This window comes from Nicotiana sylvestris, chromosome 6 (assembly GCF_000393655.2).
Source record: "Nicotiana sylvestris chromosome 6, ASM39365v2, whole genome shotgun sequence".
Taxonomy (NCBI): domain Eukaryota; kingdom Viridiplantae; phylum Streptophyta; class Magnoliopsida; order Solanales; family Solanaceae; genus Nicotiana; species Nicotiana sylvestris.
In genome coordinates this window covers 191,288,954-191,309,863 of record NC_091062.1, presented here as the reverse complement: position 1 = coordinate 191,309,863, position 20,910 = coordinate 191,288,954, and the positions used below count along the sequence as shown (strand labels likewise).

General features: G+C 33.6%; 1 protein-coding gene across 2 annotated transcripts; it reads left to right on the top strand.

The window, feature by feature from the left end:
- Positions 1–4,347: 4,347 nt before the first annotated feature.
- Positions 4,348–10,969, top strand: LOC104218948 (mediator of RNA polymerase II transcription subunit 19a-like). Of its 2 annotated transcripts, none has more exons than XM_009769582.2 (7): positions 4,348–4,603; positions 5,591–5,657; positions 6,717–7,006; positions 7,258–7,470; positions 7,961–8,017; positions 8,208–9,427; positions 10,526–10,969. In XM_009769582.2, exons 2-6 carry the CDS (start codon positions 5,627–5,629, stop codon positions 8,256–8,258), a joined length of 642 nt encoding a protein of 213 aa, XP_009767884.1. In that variant the 5' UTR covers positions 4,348–4,603; positions 5,591–5,626; the 3' UTR covers positions 8,259–9,427; positions 10,526–10,969. The 2 variants fall into 2 exon arrangements, with proteins under 2 accessions (XP_009767884.1, XP_009767877.1); XM_009769575.2 differs by having other exon boundaries at positions 10,521–10,969.
- The last annotated feature ends 9,941 nt before the right edge of the window (positions 10,970–20,910 follow it).

Below are 20,910 nucleotides of genomic sequence, written 5' to 3'. Positions count from 1 at the left end.
ACAACAAATCACATGAACACAAATTGAACAACAAAGAACAACTAAAATTTGATTGAACAATATTTTAGCAACAAACAATCCTATTTTCGGATTCAACACCAACAACAAACAAAGTATGAAGATTTCTAAATTCAATCATATTGAACTTAAAATCAACTCTAACAACATTACAACAAACAATTCTTATATTAAACTTTAAACAAGATTATGAGAACAATTCAAGCAATAATCATAAATGGTAAACAAGAAATCAAACTATACAAAATTCGGATTCAAGAACAATCAAACAAAGTATGAACATGGATGAATCTATTTTAAGACAACAAACATGACGGATTAAACGATTAAAACAATATATTCCTTTAATACAACTAAATTCTTTAAACAAATAACAAGATCGACGAAGAAACAATTATGAACTTAAACTTGAACTTAACAATATTAACAATTTCTAACAATACATAAACACATGAAACAAATTGAAGAAATAGTTGATTAAATTTCAATTTGAATCTAACAAACATCAAACTAACAAATACTTACTTAAACAATAATACAAACATGAAATAAACATGAAAACAACTAATTAAACTTCTATTTTGAAATCTGAAAATTAATTTAACGAAACATATGAACAAACTAAAATTATTTCAACTACGGACAAACAAAACAAACATTGAATCATTTATCGATTTTGAATCCGAAAAACAACGAACAACAAAAAAATATGGACGAAATTTGAAAACATAAACCAACTAACCGATTCGAAACAACGACGAATAAACGAAGAAGATGGAGAGGAAGGAGCAGCAGTCCGCAGATGGCCATGGCAGCATCAAAGCTTGCTCGTCCATGGCGGAAACGTGAGCAGCAGCATTTGTTGCGTGATCTTGGCCGCGACGGAGACGAAGAAGAACAACGCAGCAGCAACAAATGGAGCAGCAGCTACGACAACCATGACGGAGAAGCTGCCGCGAAACAGCAACGTCGGGGAGCTGGACGCGGCGAGAAGCAGTAACAGGCCGGAACGCAGCAGCAGTGGTGGAAACGGGCAGCAGTGGCGCGTTTGAACGATGAGGAAGCAGCTGCGGCGAGCAAAAGGAGTTGAAGAAGAAGCCGCGATAGTAGCGGCGTGGCGCAGGCAGGTTGTTTGTTCGCCGTTGGTGCTCGCGACTGTGGTCGGAGCTCGTGACTATGGTCGCGCTGGCTGGGGTTCGATGACGAGGAACGCAGCCATGGCTGCTAGAGAAGCAGTGGTCGTCCATGGATGTCGAGCTCAAGCTTGAGCTCGACAAAGAAGATGAAAGCAAACGCGGGCAGCCATGGAGCAAAAACAAAAATGACAATGGTGAAGCTTGAGGGCAGCCATGGTTATGTGGTGAAGGGGTGGTTGTGGTGGAGATGGTGAAGTAGCCATTGATGGAGCTTTGCTTAAGGAAGAAGAAGAAGAAAGATAGAAAGGGGGGGTAGGGTTTTCCTTTTATTTTTTGTTTTGTTTTGTGTCTTTGAAATGCAAGATAGGGGTATTGGGTCTTTTGGGTTATGGACTGGGTCGACCCAGTTCGAAATGGACTGGGTCGTAGGGAAGATTGGGCCATTTTTTGGGCCTATGGCTTGAAATCGAAGAAGAGGCCCAATTCCGACTTTCTTTATATTTTCGCTCTCTTTTCTTCTTTTATTTTTTCTAAAACTAAATTATAAAAATACTTAAACTATTATTAAGAACTAAATTAAGTTATAAAAGCGCAAATTAACTCCCAATAACAATTAACGCACAATTAAGTATTAATTAAGCATAAAATTGTATATTTGGACATTAAATGCTAAAAATGCAAACGATGCCTATTTTTGTAATTTTTAATTTTTGTAAAACAAATTTAATCACTAACAATTGTAGAATTAAATCCTATATGCAAAATGCGACATATTTTTGTATTTTTTATTAATTTAGCAAATAAACATGCACAGACAAATACAAATAATTATTCAAAATATCACAAAATATCACAAAATTGCACATTAAAGAAAAATCATTTTATTTTTGAATTTTTTGGGAGTAATTCTCATATTGGGCAAAAATCACGTGCTTACAAGTTCACTACAGAAAGTTCAAAGGAAAACCTACTTATCGAGATGCGATTAATCCTTGTTTGCGAATCACACAGTTTTTCATGCATATTTTCTTGATATAGCCATTATCCATTCATGTGTGGGGTTGTTGGGTTTAAGCTTGGTTAGCTTAAAATAAAGAGTGAATGGGAAATGGAGGGGGAAAAATATTTGAATTTCCCTCATTGACAAAGAGACATTATCCCATATTGGAGGAGGAAAAGAGTTTTGATGGGTATATATACAATTGCTCTTTTTCTAGCTGTTAAAGAGTTACGAAAAAGGCAAGTCTCATGTTGTCCTCGTCGTCGCTTGCTCGGCTTCGACTTCGGATTTGGATTTGGTCAAATGATCTGATTGATTGATTAATTTTTTGGGCCAAATTTATTTGTTAATATTAAGATTAACGTAATATTATTTTAATCCAAATTAGTCATTTTTGTAATGGTAAATTAATTTTCCTCTGCGTTTGATTTTTTCGCTTTATTTTGCGTAAATAGCCATTTATGTAATGACCGTTCTTACGCGAACAATCATAACAGTCACTCTGAAGAGTTGCATCTCTTCATTTAAACCCAGCATGTTGGGTATAAATAGCAGACCATTCCCTCAGATTTTTCTTACGATAATTCTGAAATCTCCTTCTTTCTTCTGCATTATTTTAACTATAAAGGAAGCAACAGTAAGTGTGATTTGCTACCGATCATTGTGTTCGCAGCTAAAACACTGGGGTTTGAAGTACCGTTACACCAGTGTGTAATCCGTTCCACAACCTTGGGTACTAGGAGGGGATTAAGTTCCTTAAGAAAACACTGTAAATTTAGTCTACTCGGATTAAATTTTGTTTCTTCTACATTTCTGTTTATACATTGTTTTTCTTTTCCAAAATTATTTTATAAAATACATTATACTAACAATTATAAGATTGAATCGCCTAAGTTGTGTTTCATAAAATTACTTAAAATGAACATAATTGCCCGTGTTATATGAAAGGCGGTCTGAAAAATGAGTTTTAAAAAAATATTTTGGAGATTTTAATCTCAAACATGCTTAAACAACCATTTTGTAGAAAAAAATTAGGAAGTTTTTTCAAACAACTTGAAAGTTGTAAAGTAGAAAAAATAAGATTGTTCATGTAGTTTGGAATGTCTCTAACTCTATATAGTGTTCATCTATTTCATATAGTATGATCTCTTCCTTGATATAACGTTCATGGATAATTTTTCTATTGTTGCAATTTTTTATCACTAAATTATATACAAAAAATAAGTGAAAGTTTCAAAAGAATTAACATAAGATAGAAGGGTAAGATCGCCTTTAAGAATTGACACAATCGCATACGCTATATATCTTAAATCGCTTAAGTGTATTTGAAATCACCTAATCAATTATTAATATGTTATACGAAAGACGATATTAGAATCGAAAAAGGTTTTGAGAAAATATTTTAGAGATTATGATTCTAATATGCTTAAACTACCTTTTTTTTTTTAATTATAGAAAACTTAAGTTTGTCAATCAATTTGAAGGGTGTGAAGTAGAAATAATGATGAGGTTGTTCCTGTAGTTCGTAATGTCTCTAGCTTTATATAGTATATAATTTACATCCATGTCATGTAGTGTATTTCTTATCGTGATATAATGATCTATTTTTTTTATTGTTGCAATCTATTTTAAAACTAACTTATGTATATGGAACTATATAAATGTTTCAATATAATTAAAATGCGATAAAATAATAAGACCGCTTTCAAAAATATTATTTGAAAATTGCCTATTATTTTTCATAAATTGCCCATTCAGTTATTAATATTTTGTATGAAATACGATCTTAAAATTGAGATATCTTTTAAATTTTTTTTTGGAGTTTGTGATTCCGACATGCTTGAATAATTTTTTTAAAACTTAAGTTTATCAAACAATTTGAAGATTGTGAAATAAAAACAATGAGTCTTTTTATGTAGTCCGTCATTTCTTGAATGCAATATACAAATCCTAATTGTCCTAGTTAGAAAACACAGAGTATTGTGAAATTGTGACTTACATAGCGCATTTCATATCTGCGACTTATAGACGACATTTCGTATTTGCGACTTATAATTCTCTTATACGATATATTAATTGCATTTGAAATGACGGAAAGCTCCTTAAAAGACCATTCCAAGATGGGGGCAATTAACGTCAATATAACACAAATAGGAAACACAGTCACGACAGCGCTGGTAAACTAAGTAATAATATTTTGATAATAACATGCAGTAATACGTTCCTTTTTCTCCTGTCCTGAGCCAATAGTTTTCCAAGTTCTGCGAAAAAGGGTTTAATTCCAGTTCAAATTAGACGAAGCCCACGGTAAATTGCCAAGCCCTAATCCCTAATTTATTCTCTAAAATTGATGATTATTGCTTCAGGAGCATTTTCAATTGGAGAGCAGACGAGATTCGTGCTCTGCAGGAGCATAATTTACGTATTGGATTTCTCTCCGTTAGATCGAGTAAGCTCGACCTCATAGTTAAGAATTTGAATTCTCTGTGTAATGACATTACTCTTTAAATTCCGTGATCAAGATATTTGATTGATATGCAAATTTGTGTAATTACGAAAATTTTGAGTACATCATTTCTGTTGTTTTTGTCTTTGGTTTTTGTGGTAACTGAAGTTAGTTGCTTTAACTGGTAATTGTAGGTCAAACTACAAGTTTATTGAGTTAATAATGTCTTATTATTACTTTCTGTGGGTATTTGTTGTTGTTGTTGTTGTTGATTATTTATGTTTTCTTTACTGTAAGTTGAGTGTTGGTCCTTATCTTTTTCATTTTTGTTGTTCAGTCTTGTCATTGGTGATCGTGTGAGGTCTAAATGTTTGTTTATGTTGCATTTGTGAAGTAACTGTTTGGAAAAAACTAGTCTTAGGCTGGTTATGCACTACTTATAGGGAGACCTTGTTTTTGGGGCTGTAGATAACATTGGACGTCATTATGCACTATTTTTTGGGAGAAATTCTTATTGTTGTATCATAGGACTAGTCTGAGTCTGTTTTATATTTCCTTATTATTTACTTCAATTTTCTTTCTGAACTCTGAAGTATCTGTGAAATGGTCCCATTAGAACATCCCATCCACTGGAGAGTAGAGGTAAAGAGATGGGATATGAATCGATCTCTCTGTCAGCCCATATACTAAGTTTTCTCCTCATTCGAGAAGATAAATGCTGTCTTTCTTTCTTAATTTAATGTCGCTTTTGCACCCTTTTTTCTTTTATTCTTGGTATTATGGTTTGATAAATAAGGTAGCTCTTCCAGAAAAAGGTAGTGACAAGTTTTATGGGCTCTATTACTAATTCATTTTCACGATGGTGGTATCATGGTTACATTTCCAGTTTTACTTCTCCAGTGCCATTTTGTTTGCATTCTACTTTGAGTAGATTGACCTTTGCTGCACTATATAGTACTGGACTCTGTCTTACCTACCGATACTTTCCAGGAAATAATGCTCTACTCATGTACTGGGTGCTAATTGATGGATTCAGATAGCAAAAACTTTGGAAGAGGTGAGACTCTTGCAGTGTTGTTCTGCTGACCGTTGACCTTTTGTGTCTCTACTGCATCCCTAGGTTTTGAATTTTGATTTAAGGTGAATGTATTTCATTGATTAATATTCTCCGTCAAGCTCCTGTTGGCCGATTAATTTGCTGTGGGTTTCGTAGTCTTATTTCTCTTACTTACTTTAAGGAAGTAAAATTATTGTTTTACCGGCCAACTCAATGCTGACTTCTTCTGCTTACAATGATGCAGTTGCTTACATCTATTTAGTCATAAAGGTTGTGCTGCTTCTATAAGTCTTTGCGATCTACATGTGGAGTGGTTATTTGTTGGAGAATGAGTTTTGCAAGTGTGTTCCAGTCCAGAAAGAAATATGGTCCTGATGCGTTTTCCTACAGATTTGGATGGTGTTAGTTGTTCGAATAATGCTCTAGGACTCTGACTTTAAGGGCAAAGTAGTCAGCTCAAATTTAAGGTTCTTAAGAATTTATGGACTGTAGAAGAGTTTATACCTAAGCTTGTGAGGCAAAGCCTAAAAAAAAAGAGAAATACTCACCATTAATTGAATTTTTACATATTCAAGGTGTCAAATGAACATAGTGGTAAATAAAGTGGTTGAGAACCATGGGATCTCAAATTCAAATCCCAGCAGAGGTAAAACACTAGGTGATTTCTTCCCATCTGTCCAACCCTTGGTAGACAGGTATCCCTCGCAAGCTGGCATGGACACCACTATTATCAAAAAAAATAAGAAAAAATGAACATAATCTAGATAGTAAGGAATGTATAGTATTGCCTATAGAGTGTGCTGGCAGGCTTTACTGTTGTGTTACCAACAGACTGCAGATTCGCATTTTCAACCTTGGTGGTATTTTCTTGTTGCATATGCCTCCAAAGATATAGTTGGTTCCTAAAATTCCTTAGACTAATCTCTTCATATTCTGTATAAGGCTAAAAGAAACCATCAAATTTTAGGCACTTGCTCTTCTCTTTAAAGTCGTGTTTGTGTTTATTACAGATATCTATAGTTTATAACTGTTGTTGAGTTGGTCCAAATATATTGTTAGGGCCAAGAGAACTTACAGGGGCTCGTGACCTTATTAGTCATTTCAAGTTGTTGCCTCATTACGAGTTCTTCTGCAAGAGGTCACTTCCATTATCAATTTCAGATACACATTATCTTCACAATGTGGTTGGAGACAGAGAAATTAGGAAAGGGGAGGGGGTGCAGTTGGATCAGCTCACACAGGACACTTCCTTTTCGAGAGAGACAAAATCATGCATCCGGCCCTTTGACTTAGATGTCCTTAGAGAAGCCTTCCAACTACGTGAAACAGCTCCAGTCGATTTGTCTCCTGTAAGATACCTGCTTTTGAACTTTAGTGATTTACTCCATTTGCTCAGCTTCTTCTACGCAACCCTCTTATTCCTTTACCCTATTCCCAAAAACAAAAAAAGAAAAGAAAAGGAAAAGCGAGCCTTCTTATTCATTCAAGATTTCTGAAGTTGGAGGTTTAAACTGGGTTTCCCTCAATTTTGCGCTGAAATGTTAGTATTTTGCCTGTTACACTAGTTGCTGATTATTAGGTCTTTCATGGTGTTTGATAGTCTGAGAAAGGCATCCCTACTATAGCTGGAAAATCTAAAAGTGAGATGAAAGACAAGGAGAAGAAGCATAAAAAGCACAAGGATAAAGACAAGGAGAAGGACAAAGAGCATAAGAAGCACAAACATCGTCATAAAGATCGGAGTAAAGAGAAAAAGAAAGATAAAAGTGGCCACCATGATCCTGGTGCTGAGCATTCGAAGAAACATGAGAAGGTCTGCTGCTATCTAACTTCTGATGATTTTGGCTCAAAAATGATGATTCTCATGGAACGCTGTTACTGTGAGCATTTTCTTGGTTTTATATTCAGAAGTTTAGAAGACCAGTTCAAAGTAAAACCAACATTTTCTTAACTGGATAGAATCTTGTAAAGCTGACGGAACTAGGATTCTGACCCACTGGCACAAGTTTGATCCATTCCTTTACTGTAAAATAGCGTCATGCTTGAGTTATGTGCAATCTAATTAATAATATGTGGCCTTTGTAATTTTCCTGTGTGAGAATTTGATTCTACTTTGTTTTTATTTTTTGAAGTTCTTGCCCCACTGGTGCTTAGCTATTGAGTTGCATCATAAAAATCACTGTTGTTGACTTCAACTCTAGTTGCAACATTTTGGAATTTGGCAATCAAAAAGTCACTCTTCACAGTATTAAAAGGGATTAAGAACTCACTGATTTTGATCTTTTTTCTTAAAATGGTTTCAGAAAAGGAAGCATGAGGAGGAGGATCTTAACGGTGTCCACAAACACAAGAAAAGCAAGGTAAACTCAAAAATATTGAATTATATCATATTTTTCTATACTATACTTGCAACCTTGTTTATTAAAAAAAGAAGTATTATCTGCAAACCTTAAATTGTGATCCAAACTCATTGCATGTGCAATCTGATCCCTACACATACATTCGCCTTTTACTAATAGCTCCATCATCTTACATCTTGAAATGTTGCAGCACAAGAGCTCAAATATTGATGAGATTGGTGCAATAAAGGTAGCCGGCTGAAATGTGCATGTGGTTCTATAATTTATAGTGTCCTCAGATTTCACAGTTGAAAATTTGGAGTTCCTTTATCTTACAATTGTGAAATATCAGAAGTTCATGTCCTGACATATCCCATTAATTGAAGAACTTTATGGAGTGCGCTAGTGTTGCCATTTGATCATCATTTGAGTGAGACTGTTCCGTGGAAGTCATGGCTGGTCAGATGGGTCGAACATTTGTGTGCATTCATGAGTGCAGTCTGGCGGTGTTGGTTATTTACTTCAAGCTTTGTTTTCCTTTTCTGAAAAGTCCACCTTGAAAAAGCAGGCAGTGATAAAGGAGAAACATCTGCATGGCTAACAGATATTCCTGCCTCTTTTGGATATCAAATCAAGTTTTCTTCTCATGGAAGCCAAGTAGAACTATCTTATACTCCCTCTGGTTCTTGTTCTTTGTTGTTTAATTTTTTGACACACCTATTGAAAAAACCACTATATAACATTAATCATAAGTGATATTTTACTAAATTACCCTAATCTCTTCCTTAAATAAGTAATTAATGACTATGTCTTCTTGGAGTAGTAACAGTGGAATTGAAAATGGACCGGAAGCAGTAGTAATGACTGTATGCCTTCTTGGTTTTGTATAATGACAAATTATTTGAAATAATTTTTTTTTGGCTTAGTGACAAATAAAAAGGACCGGAGGAGTAGTGTTAATAAGTGTACATTTTTCTTTCCATCAATCAAAGTCCCTAGAAATAGATTCACACAGAAAAAACCTGGATCAACATTCACAATGTAACAAAGTAAAGGAAATCCTATCTTGGTGCTTTATAACATTAATGGAGAAGCTTGCGGTTAGAGATTCATCTTCATCCAGCAAAAAGATGGAGGAAATATGTGTTGGTGCTGCTTGGGTGCCGCCTCAAACTCCTTTCAATCAGTTGGATATGTGATCATGGAAGTATCTTAGATTCACTGTCCTTGACAATGTCTATCTGTGTCCTAAGATGAGCATAAGATGTAAACTTTTGCCTATGATGTTCTGAATGTGCTCTGGTGAATAGAGATGAAACTGGCCAAGGTTAGTTGAAAAGGATGCAAATTGCTAAACCATGCTGGAGCACGGGTGACATCAGTAAACAAGAAAAGCATCAGAAGCAATCAAATGATAGGCCAAATGTGGAGGTATAATTGTAGTTCTGTGTTTATTGTATTATTGTTTTGGCACATTGAACTCAAGTAGTACATCATCATGTCCTTCATTTGGGATTTTATATCCAGTTGTTGTATGTATGTGTGCGCATAATATTAATTATCAGTTATGTGTCATTGAATCCTCTAAAAAGGCTGTTTTTAAGCAAGTAAATGAAGTGGACCAGCTGAAGACCAATCTGGAAGTCAAGTCCCAACTACTAATGACTTCTACTGATGGATTTTTGAAATATCTTTCTCCCAAAGTTTCCGATATGCACTCTGGCTTTTTAAGATAGAGAACTTCTTAGGTTTTGTATTTATGTGTAGAAAGGCTAAAGAGGACATGTTTGAAGAGTATTCAATATCTGAATTTAGAACGACTTGCATTAGATGAAAGATAGACGTTTATCAAAAAACGAGCTTCCTGTTCAATCACTGCACCATTCTAAGTTTTCACGTTAAACCAGTTTGTGTAATGATCATCTGTTCGCGTGCTATTAATTATTTAGACTTTATTTTATTTATGACATATGCTGCTTGATGTTGATCACATGTTTTGCTTCGCCTGGAAGCACACTATTGGAAATTGAAAAGCTACTGGAAGAGCACTATCGTAAATTGTAAAGTTATTTTGGGTTTCTATATCAGGAAATATATCAGGTCCTTCGATCTTCTTATGCTTATTTGATCTATAGTCTGTTTTGATTGAATGATTCCTGTGGGCTGATGTTCCTTCACGAGCTAATTTTCCAATCCTAAATTTGGAGTTATGAAATGAAACATTGGTACTATGTGGAACTACAATTTTCCGTGCGAGCAAGGCAATTGAAGAAGTAATAGGAAATGGGTAGTATCTGTAATCTTCTTTTGTTATGGGGAGTTTTACTATTTTCCCTTTTCTCTGTCATGTATGACATGCCAGGTTTATTTGATGTATAGTTACTGCTCTTGGTATCTACTTGGTTATATCAAGGGAAAAAAAAAAGACGAGAAAAATACCTGCTTGGTTATTTTAACCAAGAGCAGAGCTGATCATTATTTTACTGTCTGTATTATGCATAATGAATCATTTTTTTTCATGCAGAATAGCCTCTGGACTAATTAAAGATTGTCAAGAGGATGTGGATTTACCGAAAAGAAACCTCCTTTTCAGTTAGAACCTTGATCCTCTCCAGTCTTAGCAACTTAATGGTGTGTATTATTGTATGTAGTGCTGTGATCTCAAGGCTTAGACTTGACTATTTGGAGCTTTGGCTAATAAGAAGGGAAGGTTGAAATTTGTGTTCGTCTGGGCTTTTTTTCATTTGTCGTGAACATTGAGCTTGAAGTTGACTCCTCGTCAGCATTAAGCATCCACGGACAAAGTAGGTATGATAAGGATGTGGCGATATGTATTACATGACGAATTCTGATTGTTAGGAATGTAATTTCTTCTTGTATGTACTAGGATTCTATGAGATCAAGTAACTCTCTTCTTGATGAAACCAATGTCAATGTTTCATGCATTTATTTTACGAGCATTGGGACTTCAAAGAGCTATGTTGTTAAATGCTCCTAGTGGTCAAACCCTGGACTAAAATGTAACCCTCCTGCAATTTATGATAAGTTTGTATCAATAGGCGAGGTACATGTTTTGGGCTAAGCTTTAGGCACTTGCTATCAGCTTGGCAATTGTCTGATTAGGTTTCATTATTTACTTGAGGCCATGTTTGGTAATGAAAGTGCTCCAGATTGGCTAAATCAACACACACTAAGAGTTTTGGATGCTTGGTTTGCTACTCCATCTGTATGACTGAAAAAACATGGCTCTCCAGTTTGTGCCCTTTGACAAGAAAAGGGACACTATTTGCTAGGTTCTGATTGGTAGGTATAAAGTCGTGTTTCTTATTGGCAGTGTAAGTGAACCTTTCAGATGAGCTTCATTAATCTTCAAGTTTTGAATTTCTTCTTATTGACATCATATGTGTCAATATTTATGTTTTATGAAGATAGCAACTTTCAGAAGGTTTGAATAGTTCCAAACCCACGACTTGCTTTCAGCAGTGAGTTTATGAATTTAAGCTAGAAAATACTTTCCTTGTGCAGACAGAAAGGGTTCCAAATCTAACTGTTTCGAGAAGATTATGGCATCAGATGTAATTTTGTTGCGTCTTTGTGCATGTTCATTTTAGGAGGGATTAGCATCAACTTTGCTAAAAATCTGATATTTAGTCAGAACGAATGATACCATTGGTCAGAATTTCATAATTGTGGTGGTTCTTTGTTTCTGTCAAAAACCAAAAAATTGAGTGAACAATTATGAAATGAGTCGTCTTGTTGATGTAGGTGCAAATACAATGCATTTAATTTGGTATGTGCAGGTTAAGTAGGAAGCAAAAGCATCTGATATTAGGCTGGAAGAGCATGTTGTGACAAGTGACATCTGGAATCCAAAATTATTTATGGCATCTTGGCACATTGCATGCATATATGGAGGAATCAAAATCATTGGCAAAAATAGGCCAATAGATACATCTACGACATCAAATATAGAGATGTCCAATGGCAATATGGGGTTACAACTTACTACTTTTCATTTGAAAATGAAAGCAAAATCTCTACCCCCACCCTACCCCCAACAGGGAGGAAAAAAGGAGAGGAAAATGATCAAGATTCCTCTTTTCCATTTCACTATGTGTCGTGGACGGATCCCTTAGGATTTCAGGTCTGGGAATAGAGAAGCTAGCTATTTCTCCTGTGGGGCGTAAATTTTGAATACCCAGGGATTATTAGAAGGCTCTTTTCTACTTTCTTCTAAAAGCTTCTTTCATTGAGGTGAGCCAAGGGATAGTGGTGGTACCTTTGGACTCTTTTTGCTTTGTCTTTTGTTGTCACCTTTCCATTTCCATACATTTCTAGAGACTTGACATTAACAAATATGTACATTAATTAGATAATGCATACAACTTCACTAAATATTTACTCATTTTGTTTCCCTGATTTGGGTTTGCCTATGAACTTTATTGAGCTTTTTGATACATGTAAATTACAGAAAAATGATTAAACAGCAAATATTCGCACTAAGCAAGGTAGGTTTTTCTTCATCAAATAAGTAATTAAGCATATTATATGCATCATTAAATCATTATTAACGCCAGATAATATTCAATGCGACAAACAAGTGGGATAATGATGGAGTATTTGCTTTTTCCAAAAGAATATAGTACGGACAAATCTAGTAGGTAATACATGACTCTCCTATTCACAATTAGCTTTTTTATTTTGGTTTAAAATAAGTGTCTAGTTATGTAATCAAGAAAGAATTCAATTTGTTTTTACAAAATAACCCTTATGTACATATCCCTAAAAAGTTTTCTTACTCCTCACATTAAATGTTTAATTAGGGGTAGTTTAGTCATAGTAGGTATTTTTGTATAGAATTTAGTATTTTCTTAATGGGCGTGCTAAAAGCAAATTGGTCACTTATCGTGAACCGGAGTAAGTAAAAGAAAAGATAGAAAGGAAAAAGAAAGGGAAATGGTGGAGAAAAAGGAAAGAGAATCTCCATTAAAGCTCCACACATTATTTTTGCGCTGTGGTACTAATTGACATTGTATAAAGGATTTGCTTTATATCACAGATGATATAATAAGTTTTTAAATAACCAGTTACCAGTGTAATTTAACCTATTATAAAAATTTATTTGTCTCATTTTTTAAATTATTAATTTCAATTTACTTTAATTATTTTTGTGGGGGACCTAATAGTGTAAATCTTTTATTTTATATTATTAGTTTTAGAAGTTAAACAGTTGAAAAAAGTAGTGAAAACCAACAAAAAGATGAAAACGATTATTTGTATTATTTCATGTCTCTCATCACTTTTAGTAAATGACATAGCAGCCAATATTTTGGTGTTTCCACAGTCTACACTATTGAGAGAGCGTTTGTTCCCAAAATGACATTATGGTCAAACTTTATAAAAAAGAAAGAATATTATACCAATAAGTAATGCGAAAATTAAACTTTATAAAAAATTATTTATTTTACGAAGTCACTCTTACAGCTCTAATCAGTGGTGTTAATTATGTGATACATTTAAAAATGAGATAAATGAGAGTTCATATAAATACCCTTATAGATTTATTTTTTTTTGGGGTGGGGGTGGGGGGAGGGGGGAAATTAAATTTTATTATCAAAATTAGGGTGTAAGTACAGAAAAAGAAGACCACTACTGGACAACAAGTCCCAATAGCAATCACAGAACTTCAGAAGCAACATAACCTATAAGCTGTTCGTATCTGCAAACTATTTATAGAGGGTAGAAATTTTATAGTTAATTATGCTTATTAAATATATTCTTAAAAGTTAATATTAAAAATAGATAATAAATACAATATAGCATGACATGTACCTACAAGCCCTCGGGCACATTCAATTTATTGGATTGAGTTAATACCCCAAAAAACCCTTAAACTATTACATTTTTGTCAGTTTCCTACTTAAACTATTCGTTGTCCTCAAAACCCCCTGAACTATATTGTCCTTCATATTAAACCCTCTTATTGCTGATCAGGCATAACGTGTGTAAACACTCGCTTGGGAGCGCGTGACAGCTGAAAAAATATCAAAATGGCTCATATGACAAAAATAATGGTTAATTAGCCTAACCCTCTTTCACATTTAATTTTTTAATAAATATTCTCCTTATTTCAGTTATATCCACATTTCTTTCTCATTTTTCATTATCCCCCCCCCCCCCCCTTTTTACCTTTCTTCTTTATTTTTCACATTCTTCTTCATTTTTTTAACCTTTTTTCTTCAGTTTTCCGTATTGGTTTCCTCTAGAAAAAATTTCCCTCTCTTGTTTCCTCTGAAATGATTTATTCTCTTTCTTGTTTTAGTCTTCTTTCATGTCTTATACATATTATTGAAAGAATTACAATTTTAAATCTTCTTATTAAACTCAATACCTTGTAGAGAATAAAGTTGAATATCTTGAACCTTCTTTATATAATATGAAATTAGAGAATATAATTGTTGGCCAATTGATTTTTTATTTGCGAAATTTTATTTTGTGTAATCTTTTTATGTAATATAAGATGCTTTTTTTAAGAAATGCAACACTATATGCCTTTATTTATATTTATTTGGATTTAAGCATAAATCGCCAATCACAATTAAATCTAAAATTAACACAGTACATTAAATATTATTATAACCAAAACTCCTAAAATTAATCAATCATCCGAAAGTAATACATCATGAGTAAATTATATAAAAAAATATAGTTCAAGGGTTTTTTGGGAACACCATATAGTTTAAGTAGGTAACTGATAAAAAATGATAGTTTAGGTGGGTTTTAGGCCGAGTTAAATAGCCGCGTATAGTGTTACATGACACGTTTTTAAAATCATTAGGAGCGTGTACTACACGCACCTCTAAGAATACAATAAGGGGTTTTCAATATGAAGGGCAATATAGCTCAGGGGGTTTTACAACTTGTTTGGATGGTTGTTACGCATTGTATCGTATCGTATTGTTACTTTAAATACAATGTTTGTTTTGATTGTTACTTAAATTTTATTGCATCGTATCGTTAAATTCGTCGTTACAGAATGACGAAATATGCCACTTTATGTAACGACCGATTTAGTGTGGTTGCATCGTTACCTTGTCTTTTTCTCTCAATCTCACCCTTTATTATTATTAAATTATTTTATTTTATCACTTATCCTATCTTTTTATATAGTAATTTTACCTTGCATCATAATTTTTCTTTATAATATTGCAAGTTTATTCTTCATAATACTGGTGCGTGATATCATAACACAATGACAAACGACACAATCTATCCAAATATTGTATTTATTAAACGATACAGTACAATATAATACAGTACAATATAATACATTATGAAATGATGTGTAACAACCATCCAAACAAGTTGTTAAGGACACTGAATAATTTAAACAGAAAACTGATAAAAATAAGATAGTTTAGGGAAATTTCAGGATATTAACTCTATTGGATACTTTGTTTTGTCCGATCCAAAAGGTCTTAGATGTAAAGTTATCTAATAGAACAAATTTTGATTTTGCAACTTTAACTTTTTAATTGGGCAACTCCATTAGTACACTTTAAAGAACGTGTAATATTAGTATCTATTATTTAGTCAAAAGAATCTTACTGCGTGTAATAAGTATCTACTATATTTACTCCTAAAATAACACTTTCTTACTTGGTTAAGTTTGAACTCTACAGCAGAGCTCATATGATCACACCAAAAATCCATTTAAAGAAGGAATATTTTTAGGTCACATATTCGAATTGTAAAATTAGTCATTAATATTTATATTAAAATAGGTTATTTGCATCACATTTCCTTGGAATACGATCCTTCTCCGCACAATAATTTACTAACTTATATATACTCATAGCATAAAAGAATTTATACTATCAATACAATTTAGTTTGTGATAACAGATCACTTATTATCTTTGCTAGGTTATTTATTAATATCTACTATAAATATTATCTATAATTAACCTATTAATAAGGTAATTGCGTAAATATTTACATCAAATATTATTATTTACATACCAACGGTGCACTGAACTTAAATTTTATAAAAAAACAGAAAAGGGCCAAATATATCCTTTTACTTTTGTTTATTATTCTATCTTATCCCTGTTATACTTTCCGTTTATATATATCCTTGTCGTCCAACAAAGTTCTATACTTACCCCTATTTTAACGGACATGACATGTTGCGCCGTTTGTGCGCCCATAGTTTCCTCTACTTCTTTTCCGACAATTACTTGGCCGGGAAACGACCACCATCACCGGAAAAGCCACATATCTTGTTATGGTTCATTGTAAGGGATTGAGTCTACATCTGTATTGCAATGTGCTGATGTCAGATTTATATAGTCTTGGGCACTCCCACCTTAATAGTTAGTTTTTGGGTTGTGGTTCTCCCTAGGTTGTATCAATGGTATCAGAGCCACTGACCACCTTCCGTGCCCACCGTGACATGGATGGTGACGCCGATATTATAGTGTTCGCTCGGGACTAGAAAAGTCTAGCGCACAACCGTTGGGGATGACAGATGCGGAGTGTGGTGGTTTGTTATATTCCTTTGGGGACAACAGATGCGGGGCGTGATGGTTTGTTATGGTCCATTGCAAGGTATGTGACTTGAGTACCACATCGATATTGCAATGTGCTTATGTGAGGTTTATATGGCTTTGGGCTCTCTTACCTTAATAACTAGCTTTTGGGGTGTAGTTCTCCGTAGGTTGTATTAATGGTATCAAAGCTACTCGCCGCCCTTCGTGGCCACAATGTCATGGATGGTGACACCGGTATTACAGTGTTCACCTGGGACTAGAAAAGTCTAGCACATAGCCGATGGAGACGATAGATCCGGAGCATGGTGTTTTTTTATGGTCCATTGCAAGGTATGTGACTTGAGTCTCACATCAGTATTGCAATGTGTTTATGTGGGGTTTATATAGCTTTGGGCTCTCCCACCTTAATAACTAGATTTTGAGATGTTGTTCTCCCTAGGTTGTATCAATGGTATCCGAGCCACTCACCGCCCCCTCTATCCACCGTGCCATGGATATTGACGCCGGTATTACAGTGTTCGCCCAGAACTAGAAAAGTCTAGTGCACAGACATTGGGGACGACGGATGCGGAGCGTGGTGGTCTGTTATGGTCCATTGCAAGTTATGTGACTTGATTCCCACATCAGTAGTGCAATGTGCTTATGTGAAGTTTATATAGCTTTGGGCTCTCCCACCTTAATAACTACTCCCTCCGTTCCAGTTTATGTGAACCTATTTCCTTTTTAGTTCGTTCAAAGAATGTTCCCTTTCTAAATTTGGAAACAATTTAGCTTAAACTTTCAATTCTACCCTTAATGAGATGCTTTTATAACCACACAAATGCTCTGGCCCTTTTTTTACTTGTTTAAGACCACAACTTTCAAAAGTCTTTAATTTTTCTTAAACTTCGTGCCAGTCAAACATATTCATAAATTGGAATGAGGGGAGTAGCTTTTGGGGTGTAGTTCTCCCTAGGTTGTATCAATGGTATTAGAGCTACTCACCGTTCTCCGTGACCACCGTGCCATGGATGGTGACGCCGGTATTGCAATGCAAGTTGGGGCTAGAAAAGTCTAGCGCACATATATCGGGGACGCCGATTATGGAGCGTGGTGGTTTATTATGGTCCATTGTAAGGTATAGACTTGAGTCCCACATCGGCAATGTGCTGATGTACTATCACTAGTAGGGCTGTGCATGGATCGAATCGGATTTAGCACATTTCGAATCGGATTTCGAATTTCATATTCTAGAAAATGCAATTCGAATCCGATCCGAATTAATATCGGATCAGATCGGATTTTAAAGTTTGGATCGAATTGGATTTTTGGATTTCGAATCGGATTGATATGCCTCAAAGTTACAAACTCATATGTATATTTTCTTTGTAAAAGAGGTTATACAGTAAGAAAAATTCATGTTTCTGCAATTATGAGAGTACAACGGTGCCAATATTGTTAAATCCATCAATTGTAAAGGTAATAACTTGGAGAAAAATGTAAAGGAAGTACTAATTATCTGAAATTAAAGTTTAGTATTTATACATGCCCTAATAATTTCGGATTTCGGATCAGATCGTATTAAAATTATACCAATCGAATCAGATCCGAAATTTTAATAAACACAATCCAAAATCCGAAATTGAACGACTATAAATATATAATTTTGTTGGACGTTAGGGATATATATGAACGAAAAATATAGCGGGGATAGAATTGAGCAATAAACGAAAGTAAAAGAATATATTTGACCTTGTTCCGAAATAAAAATAGGTTAATTCTCTTTGTTTCCCTCCTCGGTCTTGATGAGTCATCTACAAACACAATGTGTAGTACTTATTAGTTTAATATACCTACTGTACGTGGGAGGTGTTTTTCTGTTGATTTAAATATGGGGTAAGGACTAAGAAGAGCACTAATGTCTATGAAGTTTAAAATAATTGTTAAATCATTGTCGGCCACATTCTTGTGTATAATATTACAAATCAATCAAATGATGCTTTATTTAAAATTTATTTATGATACTATTACTGTCTACTAACTAGGAATATATTACCTTTATTATTCAATCATAATGCAATGGAAGTATAGAATCATGCAGCTTAACATCCAGAATTATAGAAACCTCATTGCCTTTCTCGTTCTATTTATTAGCAAAGTTAAGAACTCGTTTTGTATGGCTAATTAAAAATAGTTGACGAGCATAAAAAAAGGGAATAAGGACATTTGTTTCGCGAAGGATATTGCGAAATGTATATTTTTAGCTGTTTAAAAAATAATACTTAGTCAATAAAATATATATTTTTATATAATATTATAATAGTACTATACAAAATACATTCATATTTGTTTGTTTGTTTGTTTGTTTTTCTTTTTGTTTTTTTTTTTGTTTTTGTGATTAGTAAATGTAATGTAAGAAAGACAAACATAATATAAATATCTACTTACTTCCTGTGCAAAGGTGTAATTGCTGCAGGAAGTAGGACAAGGTGGTAAAAGCAATGGGACAGACACATTGATCAAAATCCGAATCATTGAGGTACGAGAAAGGGGCCCACTTATAAATTACTCGCATTTTATAGGCGTTTGGACATAAATTTCAAGTTTTTTTTTTAAAATTTAAAATTTCATTAAAATTTAATTTGAACACAAAGTTGTGATTGATTATAATTTATGCAATATATTAGAATGTATTTTTTTAAAATCATAAAACATGATTTATACCTTATAATTTGTAAAAAATATTAAAACCAACCTGACTTGATTATCCTATTTGAAACAAACAATTAAACATGCTATTTGTTTAGCTGTACAAACAATCTCTAATAGAAGTTGTAGTGACTCCTTCAAATAAAAATATAAATTGTAGTTTTCAATAGCGGATGTCAAAATATAGTCCAAGGTCGCTCAATTAGATGGTGGACAATTGTAGGTGTTACCTATGTTTAATAACTAATTGAGGTCCTTTTATAAATTTAAAAAATATAGGATAAATTTACAAAACATAAAAATACCAACTTTCCAATTTTTCAATTGAAAAACTGGTTTCGAGCAATTTTTAAATTCGAAAATGCATTTTCAAGTTGAATTTGAAAAATTGTAAAAATTTCATAACCAAACATTGTTTTGAATTTATTTTTTATTTTTGAAAAAAGGAATTTTTTATGTCCTAACGGGCTCTTAATTTGATTGAACATGAAATTTTAAAAAATAAAAAAATTAAATATTATCTTCTTAAACTAAAGATATGTACTGGTATGCATCAAAATATCTTTGAATCTTGAGATCTTAAAAATAACATATAAAAAATTAGAATTAAAGAGTTACTAAGGGCGATGTTTGGCCATGAAAAATTATAATTTTCACTTGAAGTTGAATTTCGGAATTTTTTGAAAATTTGAAAAACTCCAAAAAGGTAGAAATTTTACTTCAAATCACTCACAAAAATTCAAAAATAACTCTAAATTGTATTTACATCCAAACACAACTCTAATTTCTAAATACCATTTTTTCTTAAAAAAATTCATTTTTTTTCTAGAATTTCAATATAAAAAAGAAATATTTTGAAACTGAGTAACATCGTTATAACTCACATCAATAATATTTTATTATAAAAATTAAATTTTTTTGGAATCAAATTTTATATTCTATTATAATACATTATATATTTTCTATAGTAAAAATTCACAATAATATTAAAAAAAATATCGGGTGACTCAACCGTCTCCCGAAAAGAGATGCTGCTATGTTGAAAAGACAATTATCTCGCTTGCAAACATATCTCTCAATTTCTGCAGTATAGTTTAACCACCAAGTTCGGGAGTTTTTGCCTCATACAGCTCGGGCCGAAGACCGGGGCCCCGCACCGCTTCATTCAATTGCTCTGTCATAAAGAAAGGGAAGGAAATCTTTTTTTGATCAATCGCCTGAACCTGCCTTTCTTTCTTTGCCATGGAAGTAAACGAAGTCTTTCCTTCCGAAATCCACTCCTGAAGTCACGTCTTTCAGTACTAGAAGTCAGGTGCGACGGTCAGCTCAGTCAGAACGGAAGCGGTCAGGCAAGGTTATCGTCAGACAATGTAGTGGTTCACGCAAATCCGAAGAAGTTATCACGGACGAGTTATAATATATTTTCTATAGTAAAAATTCACAATAATATTAAAAAAAATATCGGGAACAGACGAGGCTACGTGTTCAATCACAGCAACAGGCAGCAGAAAGTACTGTATGATCATTCATTCAACAGCGGAATATTATTAGCTGGATACACCAACATATACCACTGTCCTTAAATTGGTCCATTCTTCTAGGAATACTACGTACTTTTTAATACTACAATAATTACTCCATAATCTCCTTAATTTTCTACCTTTTCATACACACA

Excerpts from the sequence above, each read along its gene's own strand:
- LOC104218948 (XM_009769582.2), top strand. The coding sequence starts at position 5,627 with ATGGATTCAGATAGCAAAAACTTTGGAAGAG. Across the intron at positions 5,658-6,716 it reads TAGCAAAAACTTTGGAAGAG|GGCCAAGAGAACTTACAGGG; the intron begins GTGAGACTCTTG and ends ATATATTGTTAG. Across the intron at positions 7,471-7,960 it reads ATTCGAAGAAACATGAGAAG|AAAAGGAAGCATGAGGAGGA; the intron begins GTCTGCTGCTAT and ends AAATGGTTTCAG.